Raw genomic sequence first — 26,097 nt, 5'->3', positions numbered from 1 at the left:
CAAAAAAAAAAAAACACAAAACTAATTAAATGTGTTTCCATACCTTACCAGGTTCAATCTTATGACCCTGAAACCAACTCTTGGTTACTTCGTGCCACCATCCCCATTGCCAAGAGATGCATAACAGCTGTGTCCTTAAATAACCTAATCTATGTTGCTGGTGGACTCACCAAGACCATCTACTGTTATGACCCAGTTGAAGATTATTGGATGCATGTACAGAATACATTCAGCCGTCAGGTAAAAACTTTAAGACAATGATTATTAATGCAGTAGAATACACTGCTGACTGCTGACTACAGAGCAAAGTCTCATACTAGCCCGTCTATTGGAGCTCCTTCAAAAGAGTCTTTGATTGGAGAAGTGTGTTCTCTTCCTTCTCCTCTCTTCTAGAGGTATCATGTCCTATGATAAAGTCCTTGGTCTGATTCTGTCCCCTTCTGCCATGGTGCCACTCTGGGGATCTCATCCTCTACCTTGGGTTCTTTGCCTTTTTGGTGTCCTGGACCCCTTAGGTGACAACCAGAATCATGGTTTCTTTTCTGTTTTTTATCCCATGCCTTCTGTCTTAATTGATTCCAAGGCAAAAAAGCAGTAAGGGCTCTTTTAGGCAATGGAGTCAAGTGACTTGCCATGGGTCATAGCTAGGCAGTGTCTGAGGACAGATTTCAACTTAGGACCTCCTGTCTCTGGGCCTGGCTTTTAATCCACTGAGCTACCTACCTGTCCCCAGAATCATGGTTTTTAGATGCATAAAAGTAAATGTATATCAGAGGAAACCATATACTCTTTCAGTCTCCATGGACTCTAAGTGAAAAATGTCTCTCCATCAATTCCCACTCTTTCCTCTTTCAACTAAAGTATCTCCCCTTTCAGTTTGGTTCCTTTTCTTCTGGCTACAATATGCCCAAGTTTCCTCTATCTCTTAAAACAGGAACAACCATCAAAAAAGCCCTTGCCCTCCATTCTACTATTCCCTAGAGCCACCATTCCATCTCTCTTTGGACTTTCATTGCCAGATGTCCTTCTAACACGTACAATTTCTTGCCACCTGCCTGTTCCTGAAATGCCTCATCTGGCTTTGCCATCCTTGCTTTACTGAGATGTCTGTAGCACTGGCCTTGTGGATCATTTCCTTCTTAAAAGTTGTTTTACCCCAGCTTCAGACTCTGATGAGATCTTCTCTGACTGTTTGCTCCATGCCTCCTTTGCTGGCTCCTCTCCTCCATCATGATTCCTACCTATGTGTGTTCTTCCAAATTTTTTCCTCAGAAATCTGCTCTCTTGGCTTCTCTTTGGTCTGCCTGACAGTCTATGGCTACAACTGCTGGGTAAGATGGCAACATACAAGGTTATAGGATGAACCTGGCTCTCATCACATACTCTCCCACAGATCTAATAAGGCTGCAGGGTGTAAGAATTTAAAATTTAGGATTTATGCTGATATATGAGAATTCCAAAGTAATATTGTAGTCATCAATTTAAAAATATTATAGCTTATGTCAAAATGACTTTTAGTAGCTTTATTTACAAAGAGGTAGAAAGAGTGAAAGTAGAGAAATGTAAGAAGAGAATAGAGAAATTGTCTAGCCCAGTGATGGGCAAACTACAGCCTTCGGGCTAGATGCAGCCCCCTAAAATATTCTATCTGGCTGCAGGACATTATTCCTAATCTGATGAATACAGTGAGCAGGATACAACACAATGAAACCTCAAAAGAGTTGCCTTAGAAACAGACTGGCAGATGAACATTTCCTTTCCTTTAAAAAGTTTGCTCATCACTGTTCTAGCCTATCACCCTAAATGTTGCTCCAGCGTCCAGCTCAGCCCTAGCAGGTCTCGGTAACCTTAGCCAAAGGACCCCAGTGGTGTCTTCAGCAAGGGTTCTACCAGGGCAGCCTCCTCGAGGAAAGGAAGACCTCTCTGGAACCAGTCTCTCCAGAAGCCAGGAAAGGAAGGCCAGCTACTCACCAGCAAGCCAGCACAGGATTCCCAAAGGTGGAGTCCCCAGGAGAAATCCTCCAAAAAAGCAGTCCAAAGTCAAGATCCAAAAGCAAAGCCAAAGTCCAAAGAAGTCCTCCTCCAAAAAAGAAGTCCAAAGCTGAAGCTCTAAGGCAAAGTCCTTTGGACAGGAAGTTCAGAGACACTTCCTGTCCCTTCCCCACTTTATGGGAACTAATTGCAGTCTTTCAGTTTGCCTGGCACTGCCCAGGGGCAGGGCAGTGGCCTCTGGAGTTGTCACTCACTTTATTGCAATACAGTCTTACTTAATGTTAAGTAGGGTGCTTAAGTTTTTGATTACTTAATTTAAAAGTTGCTGATTGATAAACAAAGAAAGTTTGATTTACTCTTCACAATGATCATCCAGACCAGGACTCCACACAAAGGAGCAACAGGCCTGTGAATGTTGGTCAGACATTCCTGCCAAGGAACCCAGCCCAAACACAAGAAGAAACACTGCTTTGCCAGGGAAGGTTTGAGGGCTGTTGAAGAAGCAGCAGAGGCATCAAATGCCTGTGGCACTCTGACCTGGGTTGGCGACCACCATGTTCTAACTGTGGATGTCCCAATAGGCCCCAGAAGGGGAGCCTGAAACCTGGTAGCACCCTGAACATGGACATACCAGGGTGAGTAGAAAGGAAAGAGAGATCAGATACAGAAAGGGCCTGGATCCTCATCCAGGAGAGCCAGAGGAGTGGGAGGTGGCAGACCTGGCATCAAGCCCATTACTCAGAACTGAGCCCGAAGATAGGACCAGACTCAATGAAGCTGTCCTAAGAAGTAAACCCAGAAGAAAGGAGGATCTCCAGAACTGGTGCAGCAAGCCTGGGTAGGGACCTCAAGAGTACCTCAGAGAGAGGAAACAGAAGAGGGGGGGGGGGAAGTAAATGTAAAGTAAAAGCTCTGGAGGAAAGAATTAAAAGGAACATAATTAACTTAAGACAAAAAGTGAAAAACCATCCCAAGAAGACACAACCTCAATAGGATAATGTTGGAAAGGGAAGGAGACAATATACTAGAATGAAATCAAAAGATGGAAAATGAGAGGAAAGGCCAGGCTATTTACTGACAGCTGGGTGGTACAGTGGATAGAGCTCCAGCCCGGAAGTCCGGAAGATGGATTCAAATCCAGCCTCAGACACTTAATAACTATGTGACCCTGGGCAAGTCATTTAACCCTATTTGCCTCTGGTTTCCTTATCTGTCCAATGTGACTCATAACAACACCTCCTGCCCAGGGTGGTTGTGAAGATCAACTGGGACAGTAACTGTAAAGCACTTAGCTCAATGGTTGGCACATAGTGAGCCTGATATAAGTATTTACTCTGATTATTACTATTATCAAAAACAACTAACCTGGGAAACAAGTTGAGGATCATTCTGGCCTCCTCACTGTTTCATGCCCAAGTTCAGGCTCTCCCCAAAGCCTGTCTTCTGTCCTCTGACTCTGCTCCCACCCTGGTGCAGGCTCCAGTGCCTCAGCAGAAATCCTCTTTCATTCAATGTCACTCAAAAGGATGAAGGGAAGCAAGGCTGGGATGGGAGGGGATAACCATTTATAGAGCCCTTTTATGAACTATTCACTGGGCTAAGTGCATTACAAAAATCTCATCTGATCCTCACAACGATTTTGGGACGGAAGTCTTATTATCCTCATTCTATAGTTGAGAGAAGTGAGGCAGATGGAGATGAAGTGACTTGCCCAGGATCACACAGATAGTAAGTGTCTGAAGCCAGATTTGAACCGTAGGCCTGATGCTCCATCTACTGTCTATCTAGAAATACCCCTGAACATTTGGAGCCAAGAAAAAGAGAAAGTTCTTTCTCCACAAAAGGAGAGCTTTGGTTTCTGAAGACCCAGCAGCTGAGAGTCCTATAAGGAATGATATTGTGGATCATCATGGGGCAATAAGGAGAGGAGTCATGCATGGACACCCTCCCTCAAGGGCAATGGAGATGACCATCTACTTCACACCTGCCTCAGAATCTCCTGCTGTCTGCCACCAAGTCACAGTGTAGGCCTTTCTTTCACGTTGGACCCTTTTCCAACTCAGAATAATTTCTATCTCTGTTCAGAATATCATTTTTGGCGACTGAAAAATAGCAGTCCATTTGGCTCTAGTTTGGGCTTTCTCTTCATTTTGTGAAGACTCTTTTCTCACTATATAGGTTGAATATCCAGTTTTACCTGGGGTCCCTCCTCCACTCATCATGCATGAAGTGATCTCTTGCCTCTAAGGTTCCTGTTTCTTTTTCAGAAACTTTTTGGTTAGAATCAAGCCTATTATAGCAATTGTTCTCTTTCAAAACTGTTTTCCAGATATGAAGTCACATTTCCCTTCTTGTATAAAGATTTCTAGTTGACCTGGTTTATTTACTCTCCATTTCTTGCCTATATGTAGAATCTGAGGTCCTGGGTTTTATTGCTGGCTCTCTTTTTGGATATTGTCTCCTGTGAATTATTGATTCTCATGGCAAGTTTGTGGGGGCAGGCTTGTCCCTTTGTAAGGGTTAAAATTAAAGGTTGTACTAAATATATAAAAATGTGGTCACTGAAAATATATTACTTGAGTCAGGATGACTTTTTATAGTAGCTTATTTACAAAAGGAGAAAGAGTAAAAGAAAGGAAATCAGAGAGAGAGTAGATAATCATTCCAGCCCGGTCCGAACCAGGCAGAGCTTCAGAGGCCCCAGCAAAGGGAGCACACAGGCAAATTAAATAAGGGTTTTAGCTGTGAGGCCTCCTCCAAGATGAGGGTCCCCTCTGGAGGCTAGTACCTCCAGAAAAGCCAGGAAAAGGAGTCAGCCTTTTTCACTCACGCACGTGGTAGTTCTAAGGAAAAATCCAAGAGCAGTCCAAGGTCCCCAGCTGCTCCTCCATTGCCATGTTCAAAGGTGATAGAGCTCATCACAGGATGATGCCACTTTTAAAGATCCTTCCTTTTGTCACTTCCTGTGCTTTCCTTCAACTTTATGTGGACCAATTGCAGCTATATCTTTGCTTAGGACTGCCCAGGGAGCAGTCAGTTGATTCTGACCTGTTGCCACTATCGTACATGTGGGTCACAGACTTCCCCATACTTAAAAGATAAGTGGGGTGTATATACTTCTGGTGATTAAATCTAAAAACAGGCAGGTGAGAGTTAATCCATCTTCACACCTTGCCTCCTCTTTTTAATTAAAAGCCCTCTTGGTGAGATTTGTAAGACTAGGTAAAAATCAGTTCTTACTGATTTTTGTTAAGTATATGTTGTCAGGGAAACTAGGTGGTTCCTTGGATAGAGAGCCGGGCCTGAAGTCTGGAGGACCTGGAATCAAATCTGTCCTCAGATACTTCCCAGCTGTATGGCCCTGGACAAGTCACTTAACTCCAATTGCCTAGCCTTTATTGGTCATCTGCCTTAGAATTGATACTTAGTATTGATTCTAAAACAAGGTAAAGGCTTAACTTTTTTTTTCTTTTTTTAATATATGTTGCCTTCTGGCAAGAGCCCTTTTTTTAGTTAGTCAAAAATCCATTAAGTACCTACTATGTGCCGGGCACTGTGTGAAACACTGGATGTATGCAAAGAGGAAGAGGACAGATTCTGCTCTCAAGCAGTTGACAATCTAATGATAGGACAAGAAGCAAAAAATATATATAAAGAAGCTACATACAGAATAGATAGGAAATAACAAGAAGGAAAGACTGAAATTAAGAGGGTCTGGGAAAGCTTTCCTGTAGGAGGTTGTGTTAGGAAGCCAGAGAAGTCAAGAGATGGATTTGAGGAAGAGCATCCCAGGCATGGAGGACAACCAGAGAGAATGTCTGAGCTGAGAAATGGAGGGTCTTGTTCATGGAACAACCAGGAAGGAGGCCTTTGTCACTGGATGGAAGAGTATGATTTGGGCAGTAGGGTACAATCAGTCTGGAAAAGGAGGGACCAGGTTAGGAAAGGGTCTTAAATGCTGAGCAGAGGATTTTTGTGTTTGATCCTGAAAGCACTAGAGAGCTCCTGGAGTTTTCTGAGTAGGGGTGACATGGTTGGGTTTGTGTCTTGGGGAAGTCACTTTTGATGACTGGATGTGGGGTGAATCCAGACCTCATTCTGATAAAACATCTTTGCCTAGATCTGCCCTTCCCTTATGGAATTAGCCCCTTCCAGTCATCAGTAGTGAGGAGCATGCTCCGCTTGCCCCTTGGGTCCTTTACCATCCTCCAGAATGCTCTCTCTATTCCCTCTGTCGGAGTTACCTTTTTCCTTTCCACTAGTCACAGACCTGAGTAGTGTCAGTAGACCAGCTTCTGGAATCCCCATCACATCCCAAGTGCATGCCCTGGGAAGACAGACACTTCTCTGTTATTTATGCCAAGCAATCAAATTGCTAAGAACTGTTAACAAAGATGAGAATCTAGAATGGCTCAATACTGTGCCTCTGATCACTTAGCTAATTGGATTGTCACTCACTCATGGGGCTTCCTCACCACCATCTGTTTTACGTGAAGTCCTTTTAGCTATCTATCCCCTAACCTCTACTGCCCATTTTTGGGGACTCGTTAGCCCCACATCCTAGCCTATTGATAACATCCATTCCCAGTTCTGTTGTCCAGCATATACCTTCTATTCATGTTTTTGTGCAATTCATTGATAAAAATATTCAATAGTGTTGGGCCAGTGATAAAACCTGGGTATGGGTTAAAATTAATGGTTTGGCTAAATATATGAAAATTATAGATCATTTATTTATAAAGTAGAGAAATACAAAAGGATAGAAAATACATTAACCTATCTAACTAAATATTGTTCCAGTGCTTGGCTCAGCCAGGACTTGTTAACCTTCAGTCAGAATTAAACTATCTCCAGAAGACAGGAAGGGAAAACCAGCTGTCCACTCACCCAAGACAATGACTGGTGCTGAAGGTGACTCATGAGGCCTACTTTCTTCTTTGAGCTGACCTTCTTGAAGCCAACTTCCTTCTTGGAGTGACTCTCTTTCTTGGAGTTCACTCTCTTTCAGCCTCTTTCACCAGACTCCCTCACTAGGCTGACTGCTCAGGGATTTTCACCGCTTTTATGGTGGTTTCCTGTCCCTGCCCCTTTTCGTGGGGGCCAATCACAGTTTCCCAATTATTTGAGTTGTCACCTTTGGATTCACACCTTTCTGAGTGTGTGAATTCTTAAGTATCTGGCTGTTTCAGTTTGGGGGAAAAGATAGAGCTCTCCAAGTATCTTTCTGGCTTCTCATCTAGCATCAAGAAAGGTGTGAACTCAACCTAGTTCAGGCTTGTGTTGATTCAATCAAAAGGTAGACAAAGGAGAGTTAATCTTATCCTCACAATCTAATGAGGTACTAAGTAGGGGTACTTAAGTTATTGTCAAAAGTTTTAACTCCTACTAGGCAAACAGAACAAAGGATTCTTTTTTCATAAGTATGAACTCAAAGAAAACCAAGAATTCCCTTTTACACCTGTAAGCCCTTTTCTAGAGACCCCTTAATTTGACTTCCTCTGTTAATCAGCATTCTTAACAATTTCCAAAATCCTATTATTAATCAATCTATATCTCTCCCCTGTCCATTAGATACCCTTCCATACATAAGAACGTAGCCTTCTGGATAAAATATGCTGTATAAAATTACACCAAAATGGACATCCAACTTTTAACTTGCTATTCCAGCAACCAGATTTGGAGTCAGGACAGACTTTAGTTTGTCTCTTTCCTCCAGGCATTGCTATCTACCTCACATGACAGATGCTGCCAAGTAACAATGGCTCACTTAGTAGGCAGTTTGTCTTATGGTTGAAAAACAATCTTTAATTTATATTCTCATCAAATGTTCAGAACAACACAGTGATATTAGTAATAGCCCATAGTGTGGAAAACTATAAGGTAATGATAGGCCTTTTAAAGGAATAATAAATTATTTCAAACACTGGGAGGGAGGAAGAATGAGGTGCCATCTATTTTATAGATTTTTTAAATTGTATCTTAGGTACAAATGATTTAATGCCTTCAAATATATATGATTTGTACTCTGAAAAACCTTCTATAGTATGGTTCAGATAGAGGGTAGGCTATAATTTTAATTAAACTTACAGGATAAAGTATAATTACTAAATGTCTGCTTGGTAAAACATTATTCCTCATTACCTCTGCCTGTTAAAGAGCTATAAATAGTGGCAAATTTGAATAAATTGAGGAAAATTAGTCACTCGAAATAATTTGATTGGATTCTAGTTCCTTTCTTCTTAACAGTCTAGGCCACTCTGCCTTTATGCCAATCAATCCTAGTAGGGTCTTTTAGGGCTCCATAAGCACTTATTAACCCCAAGATTCTTAACTAGGTAACTGAAAACAAGTAAGTTAGCCATTCGAGTAGAATCCCATTGTAAAGAATATGAAGCTGAAAAGATGATAATTATTTTTAAATTTTTATTTTTTATTTTTAGCACTTTTCTTTCTAAATTTTGAGTACTAAATTCTCTTTCTCCCTCTCACCCTTACCCAACCCATGCAAAACATTTCCGTATTAGCTGTAAGAAAGACAAGAAAAATAAAGAAAGTGAGAACATTATACTTCAGTCTGCACTCTGAGTTCATCAGTTCACTCTAGCATAGTGGTAGCATTTTTTTCATCACAAGTACTTTGGAATTTTCTTGGATCATTGTATTGCTTAGAGTAACTAATTCTTTCCTAGTTGATCATTATTACAATGTTGCTATTACTGTGCACAATGATCTCCCAGTTTTTCTCATTTCACTTTGCATCAGATTATGTGTCTTGCTGAAACCACTCCCTTGTCATTTCTTATCACAAAATAGTATTCCATCAAAATCATAATCCACAATTTGTCCAGTCATTCTCAATGAGTATTCCCTTCATTTCCAATTCTTTGTCACCACAGAAAGAGCTGCTATGAGTAATTTTGTATAGATAGGTCTTTTTCCTTCTTTGATCTTTTTGGAGTACAGACCTAATAGTAGTATTGCCAGTACACAGTTTTACAGCCCTTTGGGCCTAGTTTCAAATAGTTCTCCAGAGTGGTTGGACTAGTTCACAACTCCACCAACATTTCTATTAGTGTACCTATTTCTCCTTCAACATTTCTGAGATGTGTTAGGTGGTGTTGAAGAGTTGTTTTAATTTGTCTTTCTCTAGTTGACAGTGGTTTAAAGCATTTTTTTCATATGACTTGATAGCTTTGAATTCTTCTCCTGAAAACTGCCTTTTTATATCATTTGACCATTTGTCAACTGGGGACTAGCTCTTATTTTTATAAATTTGACTCAGTACTGAAGGCTTTATCAGAGAAAATTGCTTTAAAAACATTTTATATTACTTCATTTTCCATGTACCTTTTAGCAAAATGTAATTTTCCCGATTATCCTTTTTATTAGATCTCTTACTGCTTTTGCTTTGTCTGAGATCATAATTACTACCCTCGACATCCTTACTTCAACTGAAGCTTAATAGCTTCTGCTCCAGACCCTTAGTTTTACTATGTGTCTCTTTGTTTCAAGTATGTCTCTTATAAACAGCATATTGTTGGATTCCAGTTACTAATCCATTCCACTACCCACTTCTGTTTTATGGGTGATCTCTTCCATTCATATTCTTGGTTATGATCACCATCTCTGCATTTCACTCTATCCTGTTTTTTCACTTTGTTGTCCTTCTATGTCTCTGTTTATCCCACTCCAAAGTATTCATTTGGCTTCTAATCACTGCTTCCCCTAACTTTCCCCTTTATCATCTCCCACCTTTCTCTTATCCCCTTCTCTTTCTGTTCCCCTATTAAATTACATTTCTATATACAGTTGAGTTGTGAAAAGATAATCTTCTTTCTTTAAACCAATTCTGATTCGAATAAGGTTCAAGCATTGCCTGCCATGTTCCCCCTTGCCCATTTCCTCATCACTGTAAAAGTGCTTCCTTATGTACCTCTTTTACGTGTAAGAAAAATTTCCCCCTTCTACTTCTCCCTTCCTCCTTCTCCCAGGGCATCCCTCTTTCTCAACCTTCATTTTTTGGAAGATCATTCTATCATAATCAATTCACACTCATGCCCTCTATCTATGCAAGTTCATTTTAACTGCTCTAATAATAAAATTTTTAGGAGTTCCATGTATCTTCACATATAGGAATGCAACTAGTTTAACTTTATTGAGACTCTCATTATTTTTTCAAGTTTGCCTTTTATGCCATTCTTGAATCTTATATTGAATGTCCAAATTTCTCTTCAACTCTGGCCTTTTCATCAGGAAAGTTTGAAAGTCCTCTTATTATTTCATTAAATGCCATTCCCCACACACATACCCCCAAGGGGGATTCTGCTGGGCAGGTGATTCTTGGTTATAATACTAGCTTCTTTGCCTTCTAGAATATCATATTCCAAGCTCTCTGCTCCTTTATCATGGAAGATACTAAACTTGTGTGATCATGACTATGGCTCCACAATATTTGGATTGTTTTCTGGCTGCTTGAAGTATTTTCTCTTTAACCTGGAAGCTATGGAATTTGTCTATAATATTCCTGGGATCTCTTTCAGGAGGTGGATTTTTCCATTTCACCTTCTGGTTCTAGGATATCAGGGAAGTTTTCCTTGATAATTTCTTGAAATACATTTAGGCTTTTAATTCATTTATGGTTTTCAGGTAGAACAATAATTTTTAAATTTTCTCTCCTCAATTTATTTTCTAGGTCAGTTGTTTTTCCAACATTTTCTTCTGTTTTTTTAATATGACTTTTTTTTTATTGTTTCTTGATGTATCATGGAGTTATTGGCTTCCAGCTGTCCAATTCTAATTTTTAAGGAATTTTCATCAGTGATTTTTTTGTACCTTTTTTTCCATTTTCTGCTTTTCAAGGAGTTTTCTTTAGTGAATGTTTGTGTTTCTTTTACATTAGGCCAGTTTTGTTTTTTAAGATGTTATTTTCTTTAGCATTTTTGGTGCCTCTTTTTTCAAGCTGTTTATTCTCTTTTTGTAATTTTCTTACATCACTCATTTCCCCCCCAAATTTTGCCTCTACCTCTCTTTATCTCTTTCTTTAGCTCTTCCAGAAATTCTTGTTGGCCTGGGATCAATTAACATTTATATTTGAGGCTTTTGAAGTATTTGTTTTTACATTGTCATCTTCTTCCAAGTTTGTCTCAGTCTTCCTTGCCACCATAGAAGCTTTTTCACGGTCAGAGTCTTTTCTTGTTGTTTACTCATTTTTCCAGCCTGTTTCTTGATGTTCAAACTTTATGTTAGAGTTGAGGTCTGTTCACCAAGGATGGAATGATGACTATCCCCAGTGTCAGACTCTTTTGTGCTTTTGTTTTCAGAGTTAGTTCTATAGGGCTGCAGATTTGGGGTGTTTCCAAGGTGGTGTGATCCAAAGAGAGGTGTGGTCACTCCTCTTTTGGCCTGTACTCTGGTTTTCACCCAAGAAGGGCCCCTGCTTCCCTGCATCCTCAAGCACTAGTGCTCCTTTGTGACTGATAGAATTGCCAGTGTACCTGGTGCTGGCAAAGGGTCCCTATAATCTCTTTCAAACCAGTCATCTCACCCCTTTATGGTCTCTGGGCTGAGAGCTCCCCAAGCTGCAGCTGTTGTTATTGCAGCTTCTTCCAAGGCCCCTGACTAGTGCTTCCACCATGTGTGCTCTGAGCTGGCCCCAGTGTCTCAGACTTCTATCAACTTCCTGAGTTATCTTTGGTGGAAATAGTGTTATACTCTGACCTTTTATTGGCTCTCTTGCTCCAAAATATGACTTGAGGCATTATTTTAATGTTGTTTGAAAATATATGTTGGGAGAATTCAGCTAGGTTGTCTCTAATCTGCCAACTTGGCTCCACTCTTTGCTTAAAGAGATTTTTTCTGAAGTTTAGCTGGGACAGTTACTTAACTGCTGTCTGCTTCAGTTTCTACATTTGTAAAATTGGGATTTGTAGCCCCTCTCTTGGAGGTTTGTTGTGAGGATCCACTGAGATAATATTTTTAAAGTTCTTAGCACAGTGCCTAGAACATAGTATATGCTATATAATGTTAGTTTTTTATATCGCTATCTTTTAATATCTATAGTTCCAGCATAGTGAAACAGCTCACTCAAGGTCCAAAAGCTTTTAGAGAAAGAAATAAGGATGGAGGTCCTTTCTTCTTGCCTCCCCTCTTTTCTTTTTGTTTGATAATTTGCTATAGAGTCATCTGCTTGTCCTCAGCTATAGTTTTTACAGTCTAGAAATCACTAGAAGGCAAAGCTTGTTTTTCTGAGTCCTCTCTCCAATGTGATATAACTGGAGTTTGTCATGTACATTATATACATTTAACAGTTACATCATATGACAAAACTGGTGTTTATAGTTAGGATGTAATGTTCTCTGGATCTACTGACCTAGTTCATTCGTGAGTCACAGATCTGACCTCAGTCACTTCCTAGCTGGGTTACCCTGGGCAAGTCACTTACCCCCCATTATCTTGCCCTTACTGCTCTTCTGACTTGGAACCAATATACAGTATTGATTCTAAGACAGAAGATAAGGGTTAAAAAAAGTCATAGATTTCTTTTTTAATATTTTAAATAAATAACATCTTTTAAGAAGAAAAGTGATAATCTTAAATTTGTGTAGATAAGGTAATAGTTGTCCATTATTTCAGAGTAATTTTAATAGTCTTGCTCAGGAATAGAAAATTGGTCTGCTAGTTATTGTATCTATCCAGGTGATGCTATCATAATACATCTACATCTCCTTTTTATAAATCCTGAAGTTGTATTATTTGAATTTCAGCATACTCTTTTTTCCCCTTATCCTTAACTTCTGTCAGCATCAATTCTAAGACAAAAGAGTGATAAAGGATAGATGATCGAGGTTAAGTGACTTGCACAGCTGGAAGTGTCTGAGGCCAGATCTGAACCGAGATCTTACCTAGCTGCCCCCTAATTTCTTCATATTCTTTGAGCCTAAATCAAATGAACTTCTAGACTTTGTTTGGAACAGAAACAAATTATATGTTTATTGTATGTTATTTGTAATACCAATTGTATATTGTATATTTTTATAGTAGGGAATTGCCATAGATTTTAACCATACAATTTGTAATCAGGCATTTAGTAATTAAGTAGCCCAGTGGCAGCCAAGGAGCACCAAGTGTACAGAGTGCTAGGCCTGCAGTCAGGAGCACTTGAGTTCAGGTCCAGCCTCAGAACCCGACTAACTCTGTATCTGTGGGCAGATCACTTTGCTTCTTGTTTCTTCAGTTGTAAAGTGAGAGAGAATAAGACAACTCACCTCTCAGGGTTGTTGTGAAAATCAAATGAGATGATTATAAAGTGCTTTGCAAACCTTAAATTGATGTATAAATGTTAGCTATTATGATTGTGGCACAGTGGATAGAGCATTGGGCTAGTAATTAGGAAGATTCATCTCCCCAAGTTCAAATCCAATCTCAACACTTACTAGCAGTGTGACCCTGGGCAAGTCACTTAATCCTTTTGCCTCAGTTTTCTCATCTGTCAAATGACCTAGTGAAGGAAATGGCAAACTAGTCTAGTATCTCTGCCAAGAAGGCCCCCAAATGGGGACACAAAGTTGATTGTGACTGAAATGATCGAACACCATTATTGTTATCATTTATGGCCTCCTCTTTCCAGCTATAATTATTTTTGAATAATAATTCCTTTTTTCTTCACATTTGATTAAACAGGAAAACTGTGGAATGTCAGTGTGTAATGGCAAAATCTATATCCTGGGGGGAAGAGGAGAAAATGGAGAAGCAACAGACACAATCCTTTGTTATGATCCTGCGACCAGCATCATCACTGGGGTGGCTGCCATGCCTCGGCCAGTGTCCTATCATGGCTGTGTGACTATTCACAGATACAATGAAAAGTGCTTTAAACTGTAAAGCCAGGAAGGTACAGAGAGGTAGCTGCCGCCTCCGCTGCTGCTTCTGTCACAAACGGGAATGTTTTCAGAGGCCCCAAACAGACGCTCAAGGTTTTTGGGTTTTGGTTTTTACATGTTATGTGCAAACAAAAGAGTTTCTGTGCCTGCCTGACCTGGGCCAGTGCCCATTTCCAAGCTGTAAATAGTAAAATGTCCAAAGCCTTACTAGTAGTTAACAGTCTTTCTCTGACTTCTGGTAACAATGATCTGATCAAGGGTTCCTTCTCTTATACAAAGGGAGCCTTTCAAGGGAGGTAACCTTTACAGGTATTGGTAGGGCTGTGTAGACTGGCATATATCACCTGACTGCCTGCCTACACAGCTTTGCACCATTTGTCTCTTCATTCTAAGTCTGTTCTTAGACTATATATGCCTATGACATTCATTCTAGAGGAAAGCTATGTACAGCTTCTCTGTTCAGCTTGGCTACATCGTCTCACCCAGAGCTTAAACCATCTTTTAAAAATCTTGTGTCACAAGAAAGTAGGTTTGAAGTGAAAAGTTGTAGCAATGGAATTTTTTCTCTCTCTTATGGATGTTAATTTAGTTATTGGTTCTTTCAGTTCGATATGTGCCTGAGACGCAGCACCATGGCAATTGTGATCAAATACTGCTCTTAAGTAATAGGCTAATTCATTTGGAAAGTATGAAACCCTTTTAAGGAAAAGAGCATGATTCCTCACATTAAGGAGAGGTATAGTAAGTGGTTCTTGGATTGGACTAAATGTTAAGCGTCTGGGAGAGACCCTGGAGGCTTTTGCCCAGCATTGTAACCAGAGTAGCTGCTTATTTCCCTGAATCAGGCCCACGTGGTGAAGAACCTCTTTCATCTCAATGGGTGCCTTTGTTTGGTGAGGATCCAGCTTCTGATTGGAGGAATTCAGGGATCTCAGTGAGATCTCCATTAGCTCTAAAGCATTGCCACTCCCACCAAGGGGAAAACCCCTTTTTAGAGTTTGAATTCAGGGACCATGAACAAACTGAAAAAAGACCTTCCACCTTGATTTAAAGGTCAATATCACTTCCACCAGTGAGAAATGTCAGGCTCAAGAAAAAGCCAGTCCCTCCTGCTCTTCATTCTTTTCCCACTAGCTTTCACTGAAGGAGATTGGTTGCATTGTTCTTCTGGGGCACATCAAAGGATCTCTGTTACAAGTGATTCTTTATTATTTCTGTGTCAGTGTAACTTAGCTCCACAAACCTGAGATGATGTGGAGGTATGTTATGTCCATGATGATACCTGTAGAGTTATTATCAGAAAGCCTAGAACTGCAGGACTGTTTCAATTATTATTTTAGGATTTGTTTTCCAAAAACCTAGTCTTTCATACTTAGCTAGAAACTGAATCCCATGCATCTTTTTGCTATTCAAAGGAAACTTAGCGAAAGCGTTAGAATAAAGACAACCCAAACAAAAAGACCCTTCCTTGGAAATCTATTAGTAAGATGCTTCTTGGCTCACAGCTTCAAAAAGGCATTCAGGAGCATAAGAAAACTTAAGTGTGAAACAGTTTCTTCGCCCGAGTTAAAGCAAGAACCATTTAAGCTAAAATTAGGGGATAAATGTACCCTCATTTTGTGGCGAAGAATTTTGCTTGTACTAAACCGCTGTATAATTTCTTGTGTACATATTATTGTCTAAGATAACAATACAGGGATTCCTTTGTATTTTTATGTGTATTTGTAAAATAGTGCCCACCTGTAAATAAAGGCACTTGATACAGAAATGTTTTTCTCCAGATAAATGACTTCTGTGGTCTCACCTTTTTTTTCTTTTGTGTATGACCAGTTTACTTGGATTTTGTTACTATCGTGCATTCATTTTTAAAATATCTGTGCGCCACCTGTTATAATAAACATGACACGATGTTCTAAGGAGCGAGGTAGATCTTCAAGCTCCAGCCAGTGTGTGCTTTCTTTCTCCTTGATCAATGCCTGAAACTACGTAATAACAAATCATTTTCCAAATTAGTAATCAAAAGATCATTAAAAATGGGTATTCCCAGTGAATTTAGGTGGCGTTGGGGTTTTAAGCTAAAGTGACCCAACTGATCTTTGAAATTTCCTTGAATTCTGGGCCATCCTCACTTATTGGAACTGATTTGCTATAGAGAATTACTGCATGTTGGTATAGACATTCAGAGTGCCGTTAGAATAAAAGCAAAGGTGGCGATTGTACTATCATCATGCTATTGAGGATTTTTTGGTAGCTGTTGGTCTTGTGGAATGAGATGGCATCTGTCATGCTCAAAGAAAGGCAGGCAAATTTAGCCTAGACCTTAATTGAATAAAATGGAAGAGGATGTGTTTGCTTGTTGGAGCTTATTTTTACTTGGACAATTTTGAAACTCTCTTCCACGGGAATTATCTGTTATGTGAAAGGGAGGTATTGATTGACCACCTTTATAACAGAAACATTTTCCATTTACATCTGCTAGGTTAAGCCTGTTGGGAGGAGGAGTGCTCAAGAGTGAGCCCTTAGTGCTGTCTTCTGCTTAGTCAGTTGTGCTACTCGGAAGGAAGGAATCTAGTGGGTTTGTTTTCTGTATCAATAGAGAAAAGATCCTTTAAATGCTGGCCTTTCTTCCCTAGGTGTCAGAGAAGGAAAGACTTCTGTGCTCTCTACCACTAAAGAGAATCATTAGGTCTGTTAAGAGTGTCTAACTCCTCTCATTGGTGTCACTGAAGGGTCCTACTTGCCATTTCCAGGAACTATCCCCCACTTTACACAGGCATAGAATGACGGGCTTTTGGATCTCCAGAAGGCCGAACCTAAAAGTTCAGATACATCACAAGAATTTGGAGGATTTTTTGGCTTTGTTTTTAAGAAAAAGAAATACTTGAAGAGGAAATGAATTCGTCACCTTCCAATTTGGGCTTTTGTCTCTAGTTAGGTACTCTCAGTCATAATTCTAGGCTCTGAGGCATATAGGGAAAGGGGGCTTTACCCCCATAGTGGCTTAACATTCGTTCTTGTCTCTTAAAAAAGAGAAAATGTTTTACTGATTGGTGCATTCTATTCTACTAGCAAGCCATCATTCACCCGTCTATCTCTACTGTCAAATGCCCAATGAAACTCAGGAAATGATGCCAAAAGTTCCTTGACTTTTGATCATCTACATACCAGGTTTTTTTTTTATTGTCTGAAAATGACAATAGATAATAAAATTTTGCTGTGAGGGCCCAGGCCAAGGACCAGGCCCATGTTTTTGTTTTGTCCTAACTCATGAGAAAGTAGAGATGGAATAGTTTGGGGTGTGCATGAGAAAGCAGCTTGAGGTTCATCTGTGCAAGAAGCATCTTTTACCTCAGACAATGTTCTCAGAGAAACATAATCTGCTGTCTGTGCAGTCCGACAGGAATCTATTAAAGGGCATCTGTGGACTGCCCTGATTTGTGAAAAGGCAAAGTATCAGCCGCTGTCTTTAGCAAGAGTTAACATCACTCACTGTACAGCAGCCCTTTAGGGATTTGTTAGTTTAGAAGTATTTTAAACCAATCCATTGGAAATCAAGTTCATGTTCTCTCACCTCATTAGTCTTTTAGTTAGATAAATGAATTCAGTAGGTACTGTAATTACCGTAGGGGCTCTTTGGCCCAAAGACAGCAGTTTTGACTAACTGAATTAATGTGTCACTTCAGAATGCTGGGTGCCAGAGACCATATGAGCCAGGAGTGTGTGAATCCATCAATAATTCCAAAAAAGCTAGCAGAATAGTTTACCTTTTCCTCATCAGACTTTAGCCAATATTTTTGAAGTGTGGGGATTTTTTTTTTTTTTTTGGTATGAATGTTTTTCATTTTGTGTAATTACCAGGATACTTTAGTGCTGAGGGATGGTCAAGTGATAAATGATGAAAATGACAGTGACAAGTGTGTAGTAATTTATTTTGCATTCTTGTTCCAAAGAGACTAAGCTCCACAAGGGGCAGAGACTTTGTCATTTTCTTGTCTGTGTGTCTCCAACACCTAGCATGGTGCCTTGCACATAGTAGGCGCTTAATAAATGTCTGTCCGAATTGAATTTTTGTGTTTCAGAAATAATTGTGCCTGAATTTGCTGGATGTGCCTAAATGTTTTTTAGTGTTGTTTCAAATGCTGTACCCTCAAGCGACAGCGCAGTAATCGCTTTAGATAAATGTCCTAGATGTTTCTGTAGTGCAGATATGGTTTCCCCACCTTTTAATTTGTGTAGTGAATACTAGGCAAAATGGAACAAAATTTGATCACTTTAAAATGGCGATCATTACTTTCTTTTAAGCTTTGGCCTAAGGCTTGTGATTTATTTACCTTTATATCCTGCATTTTCCATAATCTTCAAAGATATTAATTGGTCACATCTTTGTTCCAGGGATTCCTTCAATTGTGTAGTAAGCAATAGTATAACAATTGCTTGACAAGAGTACCAAGGGTGGTTTTATTTCTCTTCTGTCTTCAGACCAAGGTGCTCATTATGACACTCAGATAACCTCTTAACCTTCTTTGAACATACTGTTAAACTTCAGTTGAAATACATACAGATTATATACTTGCATATCAAGAAATTGCCTCCACAAAGTTCCTTTTTGCAATCCTGCTATCCTTTAGCACCATTCCCCATCTCCCCAACTAGGGTGTTTCTTTTCATTTTTCTTGGAAGCTGTTACTTTTTGCCAATTTTATTCGCAGAAAATTAAAAACTGTTGCGCTAATTCTTTTTTAGGAGCTAACTGGTTAAAACAAATTATTGAATTGGACCCAAGTGCAGCTCTGCCAGGAGTCCAGAGCAGTAATGGCCATTTTTATTTGTTGTCAGTTCTGAGCTCCAGGTTGACGTCACATTGCGAAAGATAACCTTGTATTTTGTTGTCTTTAAGGTTCTGTTGTAGCCCATCAGTACTTGTGTTCTATTTAAGTGTACTTGCAAAGTTTTCTTCAAATTTAAAAAACATGTATCTAATAAATTTATCTTTTAACTTCCATTTGTGTTAAGTTTTTCTTTATCAGAGAGATCTATCAAACAAGCTAACAGCCAAGGTCAAGCTGGTTTCAAGCGTCAAGTAGGTTAGTTAGAGAGAGACTGATCTATCGGGCCCCTCTGGAGTTTCTTACAATGCAGATTCTGAGATTCTGGAAGGGACAATGAGCCTGGATTTAAAGGGGAAAAACAAACACTCATGAGAAGTATCCCACACTATATTCCATGTTGTCTTGGAGGAGCAAATATAACACCAGGCCCTTTTGGGGAGAGGGGATGGTGGTCTCATCCTGTATCATTAAAACAAGATAGGTTGTGTCCCAATATATTGTGAATTTTTGGTCAGTAGTGAGATAAGCCTTTGTTCTTTCCCTAACCTACATATTTAAAGTTAATATTTAACTACATCTTTAAAATAGGCTAGATTTAGAACAAACTTGATCTTATCAGTTATCACTTTGAGAACAGAGATGAACTAGGAAAGTCTAGGGAAATGGTTTGGGTAGATTACATTATTTCATTGCTCTTAGAAAATGTACTTGGCTGTACCACCTCATACCTATCATATTAGCCAATATGACAATAAAGGAAAATGATAAATGTTGGAGGAGGTGTGGCAAAAGTGGGACCCTGACACATTGTTGGTGGTGTTGTGAACTGATCCAACTATTCTGAAGGGCAATTTGGAATTTTGCCAAAAGGGCTATAAAACTGTGCATACCCTTTAATCCTGTCATACTACTACTAGGTCTGTATAACAAAAGAGTTTTTTTTAATGGAAAAGGACTTATTTATATCAAAATATTTATAGCTGTTCATTTTGTGGTGCAAAGAATTGGAAACTGAAGGGATAAGAGTCCCTCAATTGGCAAATGGCTGAACAAATTGTGGTATATGATGGTGATGGAACACTACTGTGCTGTAAGGAATGATGAACAGGATGATTTCAGAAAGAGTTGGAAAGACTTTCATGGGCTAATGCAGAGCAATATAAGCAGAACCAGGAAAACATTGTACATAGTAATAGCAATACTGTGGAATGATCAAATGTGATAGACTTTGCTACTAAGAGCAAAACAATGATCTAGATCAGTGGTTTCCAAACTTTTTTGGCCTACTTCCCCCTTTCCAGAAAAAATATTACTTAGCGCCCTGGAAATTATGCAACTATTTATTGAACTCAGAATAGAATGTAATACAAAAAAAGTGTGGCCATCACCACTCTCCTGGATCACTGCAGCAACCACCAGAGGGCAATAGCGCCCACTTTGGGAATCACTGATCTAGGACAGTTCTGAGGAACATATGAAGAAGAATGCTCTCCAGAGAAAGAACTGTTGGAATATAAATGCAGATGAAAGCATATGATTTATCCCTTGTTTATTTGTGTATACCGTTTAGAGTTTGGGTTTTATAAGATTATTCACTTACAAAAATGAATAATATGGAAATTTTAAAAATGAAAATCTACTTGGCTGGAAGAAAAACTGCTATTTTAAACTTGGGAGTTTATGATTTTTGAAATGTTCTGGGTTAAAAGATGGATTGACTATATAGTTATCTAGTGTCTCCTTCCTCCATTTCTGACACCTAAATGCCCCTGATGTAAGTAATATGAAAATCAGGAGGAAACTTTTCCTTGGTTTAGAGAGGTGACCCTGCATACTCAAAAGGCCAGATTAGCTGAACTTGAATTCTGAAAGGGATGGCTAAGCCAGAAAAGTTTTGAGTACCAACTTAGGGACCATGAGAAACCATTTTGGGACTAGCCAAACCAAACAGTAGCTCAATAAGAAGAGGTTAGCTCCTTAGCAGATTCTTTTGCTCTCAGCAGTTAAGACCTATAATAATAATAATTAGATTTCTTTAGTGCTAAATTATATCTTCATTGTACAGATGAGGAAAGAAATTGACTGATTTGCCCAGGTTCACATTGCTAGGAAGCATTTGAGGCAAAAATTGAACTTGGGTCATTCTGACTTAATCTAACACTATCCACCATGCCACCTAGTTGCCTCATCTATTAAGAAGAAAAGAAGGAAACCAGCATTTATTACAGGCTTATGATGCACTAGATATGGTGCTAAGTCTGCCGGTTAAAGTGTAGCAGGCTGTGATCTGCTCCATAGTGTAAGGAATTAAGGGTTTGACTAAATATGCAAGAATTCTAAAATAATATGGTGGTCGCTGATTTAAAATGTTATAGCTTAAGTCAAAATGACTTAATAGCTTTTATTTACAAAGAGGTGGAAAGAGTGAAAGTAGAGAAATACAAAAAGAAGGTAGAGAAGATGTCTAGCCTATCACACTAAATACTGCTCTGGTGCTTGGCTCAGCCCAGCAGGCCTTGTTAACCCTTGACCACAAGATCCAGAGTTCCATCCATGCTGCCTCCTCCAAGAGGGGAGGCCTCTCTGGAACTAATCTCTCTCCAGAAGCCAAGAAAGGAAGGACAACTACTCACTCACCCAAGAGCCAAGGTCCAAGTCATAGGTCCAAGCCGCAGTCCCAGTCCAAGATCCTCCAAGCTGAAGATTCAAGCCAAAGACCACCAGCTGAAGACTTTCAGGACTTTTTATAGTCACCTCCTGTCCCTTCCCCTCTTCACAGGGGCTAATCAGTTTCCAAATTGCCTAGCACTGCCCAGCGGGGCAGTGTCTGTGGGATCCACACCTCATCCTCAGAAGGTGTCTACTCTTATCAAAGGATTCACAAGTTTCTGATTGATCCGGTCAAAAGGGTGGAGCTTTCTAAGTGAGTGACTTGTGAATTCTCTTACTTGATAACAAAGTGTTAGCTCAAAATAGATGAAAAGAATAAAGAATTCCCTTTCACAATAGAGTGAATGAGTGACAATGTTGATGAAGTCCAACTTTCAGGAAGTAAGTGAAGGATATGGCTTTGGCCACCCCAGTCTTGGTCTTCATTGTGCATCAAAAGAGCTGCCTCTCTCAAATATGAAATATTTTGGAAAGCCAATTTGTTGAGCATTGGTTTTTAGGGTTATTTCTGCATTCTCCACCCCTCTTCCTGAATTAGAAGAACCAATAAATATATATTGATAAATGCTTTTATGCTTAACATTCAGCAAGGTATTAAGGAAAACCAGAGAGAAACCATCAAATAATGTTGAGTTTGGGGCTGAAGGGAGGCAGGCAGAGGTAGTCAAGAGACCAGCCAAGTGTCAGCTAACCCAAAACAGAAGCAAGCCCCCCAGTTTAGAATACGTGTGTGTGTGTGTGTGTGTGTGTATTGTCTGCATGGGAGAGCAGCCTGTAACTTATGGATATAAAAGGTCTGGTCTGAGTACACTCAAATTCAGCAAAAATTGAAGAACCTGATACATGTAAAGCCTAGATACTAAGAAAATGAGGCTGTTTGTCATTGAGCAACTACTACTCTGGATTTCTCCATACCCTTCTTTTCTAGCCGCCAGCAGCTCAGCACCAAACTTGGATAAGATCTTGAGTCACCAAGTCTGTTCCAGAGGACTAAGCTTTTCCTTCGAACCTGCTCCTGCCTCAGTGGTCCATCCAGCCTGTATCTATACCCTCCAAACCTCCCAGAGCTGTTACTTGACCTAGGGTTACTCTCGGGGGCCCAAGGGCTTTGCCATCCTGCTTTCAGTTGAACCATTTTTGTTCATTTATTATTTTAAAATTATTATAAATTTATTAAAAATTATAAAAATAAAAAATTATTATAAAAATGGTTTTTTATTTATTTTGTTGCAGTACGATAAAAGAGCATTGGATTGGAGGCCAGGCCCAGTTTGAATCCCAGCTCTGGTTCTTCATTAGTGATGATTTCTACTCTAGGCCTCAGTTTCCTCATTTGTCATATGAGGGTCTTCTATCTCTTAATTCTTATGAAATGTTATTATATAGACCAGCTGTTCAGTCTGTGCATCATTTTCTTACCAATGGGGAAGCCCTTTTAACCAAATCAAGACAAGAGGGCTCCTTGACAAATGGGGATTGGTTGGTCTTAGGGCTAGCTTCACTGGGGGTAACTGGTGAGTCCTCTTTTTTCCACTGAGAGAACTGATGTGTCTGGGAGCCTGGATCTGTGTATCAGCCTTCCAGGATCCCTGAAGGTACTAGAGGTTCATGGTCCAAATTGGACTTTCCATTTCTCCTTTTCCAACTCCTTGGGGACCAAATCTCACAGCAAATCACCTTTATTTCAACACATTCTCCAAGATAAAAATATACAGAATTTCCTTTTTTTTTTTTTTGCATTTTAGGTTGCTACATTCTGAGGACACCTAATAAGGTTAGCAAACTCCTGTAAGGGAGACAGGATAGCCTGCTCTGGATTCAGAGGATTCAAGTTCAAATTCTACCTCAACCACTTAACAGCCCTGTGATCCAAAGCTCCCTAGGGGTATCAAGCTATAAATTGAGGAAGTGTAACTTGTGGGTCTCTGAGCTTCCTTCTAGCTCTACATCTCAACCCATTTTCCCAAGAAGCTACTCCTGAAGTTGCTTGTTCCTCTGACCCTGGGGAGGAAGATGTGGTTTGTAAGGGGTCTGGTCTGTTGCTGCTGCTTCAGAGCCTTAAGAGGCTTTCCCAGAAGAGGTAGAGTGGCCACTGATGTTAAAGAGGATAGGACTTTCTTTCTGATGAATTTTAAGTCATCAAGAGAAGCTAACAAGACACCAGGTACCCAAAGATGGACAAAGGAAGAGGATCTAGAGCAGTGGTTCCCAAACTTTTGGCCTACCGCCTCCTTTCCAGAAAAAATATTACTTAGCCCCCTGGAAATTAATTTTTAAAAAATTTTAATAGCAATTAATAGGAAAGATAAATGCACCTGTAGCCATCACCGCTTTCCTGGATCGCTGCAGCACCCACCAGGGGGCGGTAGCCCACTTTGGGAATCACTGGTTACAGCAAAGGTTACAGCTAGGTCTTGGGCCCTGGAGAGGTGAGGCTGGGCCTTTACCACTTGTAGTTATGAAGATGCCTGGCTTCATTCCACCACTATCCTGGGGCAGGACTGGGGAGATGCTAAGTGAGGGGGGTATGGCCAGGCGGCTACAATAAATTAATAAATAAAACTACAATAAAGCCTACAAGCTTTATTATCCCCTAAATAAGTCCTTATCCCTTAATGTGAGGTTTTCTAAATTCTTACCAGTCAAGATGATCCCAAGCCCTGTGCTCTATCTACTTCACCTCCTAGTTGCCTGCACTAGATAAGAGTATGGGCCAGCCTAGACTAGCCAAGTGGTGTGTTGACTGGAAAAAAAAACACAGAATTATTAAATATCAGAAAAAAACCACTCTTTAATTAAGGAAAAGGGTAACAGGGCTGAGTTAGGCCTCTATACAGAGCTGCACACTACACACCTACGAAGAGTCTGAGGACTGAACTCTGGATGTTCTGGTCCCTGGCTCCTGGGAGTGCCACCAAGCTAGATGATGACTCCAAGGAACAAAAGAAATTGGAGAGCCTATATACCATTTGGGGAGATCCCGGGGGCAGGGAAAAGAAGATTGACATTACCATAGTTACAAGGAAATGGGAGTGTTCAAACTATACTGACAGGATACAATCAAGCTTGGGAAAGGAATCATAACCAGAGGCTAGGGATACTAAAAGGGTGGTCCTGGTCCAGGTGTGGGTCTTTCCTGGGAAACGGTCTCGGATGCTGTGGGGGAAGACTAAAACAAAAGGATATTTAACATATGCCTAGCTCCACCTAACTGGGATTGTCAACCACCCTAGGGTCTGTTATTCAGTCTGAAACTGCTAGCCTGAGATTCCCTTCAGGGTGGATTCCTAGGGGAACAGAGAGCAAGTACAAGCTTTGGGGTCTCCAACTTACAAGCTAATCCTAAAACTTGGGGTTCATCAGATCCCACCAGGCTACAAGTTTGAGGCTTTCAGGTTCCACTGGAGAGATATGCAGTAAGGAAGTAATGCTGGACAGAGGGGAAGGCCCAGAGGACCTAGTTAGAGGCATAGGATGAGCCCAGAGGCCTCCATCCTTCCGCAGGGAAAAGCTGACGGGGGTCCCTGGCTCCCGTCTGGACTATTTAAGCAGCCAGGTGGGACTAAGGAGGGGGGCAGGAGTGGGGAGGAAGAAGATGATGATCCTCTGGCTTCTGGGACAGTCCTGGCCCGGAAAGAGGGCACCAAGAAACCCCGATACTGAAGATGGCTCATCTTGATGAAGTGCTGAACGTGCCTGTCCCTGACCACACAGCTAGGCAGGCCCGGTATCCCAACATTCAAGTCCATGGCTCTGAACTCCACGCCCATATCTACGGCCCAACAGTACATCGGGCACGTGGGCCTTGTAGGGCAGAGGACGTACCATGGAACCCTTGGGCGCCGGTCTGGGCTGAGGCTAGGCTGGAGGGGGTGGGGGTGCCTGGGTGGTCCGCTCCACCCCCCTCCATGGGGTAGGCGCTGAGGGCTGGAGGCAGAAGAGATGGAGTAGGAGGATGGGATCCTTCTACTGGAGTCCTTTCCCGGCCCCCCTAACCACCCCGCGGGGCTCCTTTCTTTTGCTGTTGCCCCCCAGTGACCCAGGACCGGCTTTGGTCTGTCTTTGTATCCCCAGCACTGACCACTTGGCATGGCACACAGCAGACGCTTAATAAATGCTTCATTCATTCTAGCATTCTTTCATTCATTCGCTGAACTGTGAGTGTCTTGAGGGCAGGCCCCAGGCCATCCTTGACTGCGGAAGAGGCAGAGCGCTGGCCCACACACTACGGGAAATTGGGACCTCGGTTTTCCCATCAGTGAAACCTTTTGTGGCGTCCCCTGCTGGCCTACAGCGGCGCCGCTCGCACTCTGGCTCTCTCTCCCTCTCTCTCTCCCTCTCATCTCCTTCTCCTCCTCTACCCGGCCGGCCCGGCCCGGCTCCGCCCCTTAGGGGGCGCGTGCGCTTCCGCCACCGCCGCCGAGAGCGCGCCCCTCTGCGTGCGTGACGTCCGGGGCAGGCGGGCTGGGAAGCTGAGCGGCGCAGTCCGTTTCCCGTCGGGCGCCGCGCCGAGCGGGGGGCCTCGTGGCGGGGCGTGGTCCGGGCAGCCTCCCCGCCCTGCGTCCACCGGGCTCGGGCCACGGGGTTCCGGCCCCGGGCTCGCCGGGAGGTGAGTGTCCCTAGCGGGAAGATCGTGCGGGGCCCCGAGGGTCTCGAGGAGGGGGTGGGGTGGGCGATATGCGCGGGGAGGTAGGGAGGAGGGTGCGTGCGCGGAGGCGGGGGGGGGG

The 26,097-nt window shown here is 41.3% G+C and overlaps 2 protein-coding genes across 4 annotated transcripts in view; both read left to right on the top strand.

Moving 5' to 3' along the window:
• Positions 1-18,871, top strand: part of KLHL24 (kelch like family member 24) — a 47,125-nt gene extending 28,254 nt beyond the window's left edge. For all 3 annotated transcript variants that reach the window (XM_044673162.1, XM_044673161.1, XM_044673163.1), the window contains 2 exons: positions 52-240; positions 13,672-18,871. In XM_044673162.1, coding sequence (XP_044529097.1) covers positions 52-240; positions 13,672-13,872 — 390 coding nt within the window. In that variant the 3' untranslated portion in view covers positions 13,873-18,871. The remainder of the gene's footprint in view (positions 1-51; positions 241-13,671) is intronic.
• A 7,058-nt stretch (positions 18,872-25,929) lies between these two features.
• The window catches only part of YEATS2 (YEATS domain containing 2), a 108,681-nt gene continuing 108,513 nt past the window's right edge, over positions 25,930-26,097 (top strand). The window contains exon 1 of the mRNA XM_044673160.1: positions 25,930-25,979. The gene's annotated coding sequence lies outside the window, so the exon portion shown is untranslated. The remainder of the gene's footprint in view (positions 25,980-26,097) is intronic.

This window comes from Gracilinanus agilis, chromosome 4, assembly GCF_016433145.1.
Source record: "Gracilinanus agilis isolate LMUSP501 chromosome 4, AgileGrace, whole genome shotgun sequence".
Classification (NCBI taxonomy): domain Eukaryota; kingdom Metazoa; phylum Chordata; class Mammalia; order Didelphimorphia; family Didelphidae; genus Gracilinanus; species Gracilinanus agilis.
This window is presented reverse-complemented; position numbering and strand designations above follow the sequence as displayed.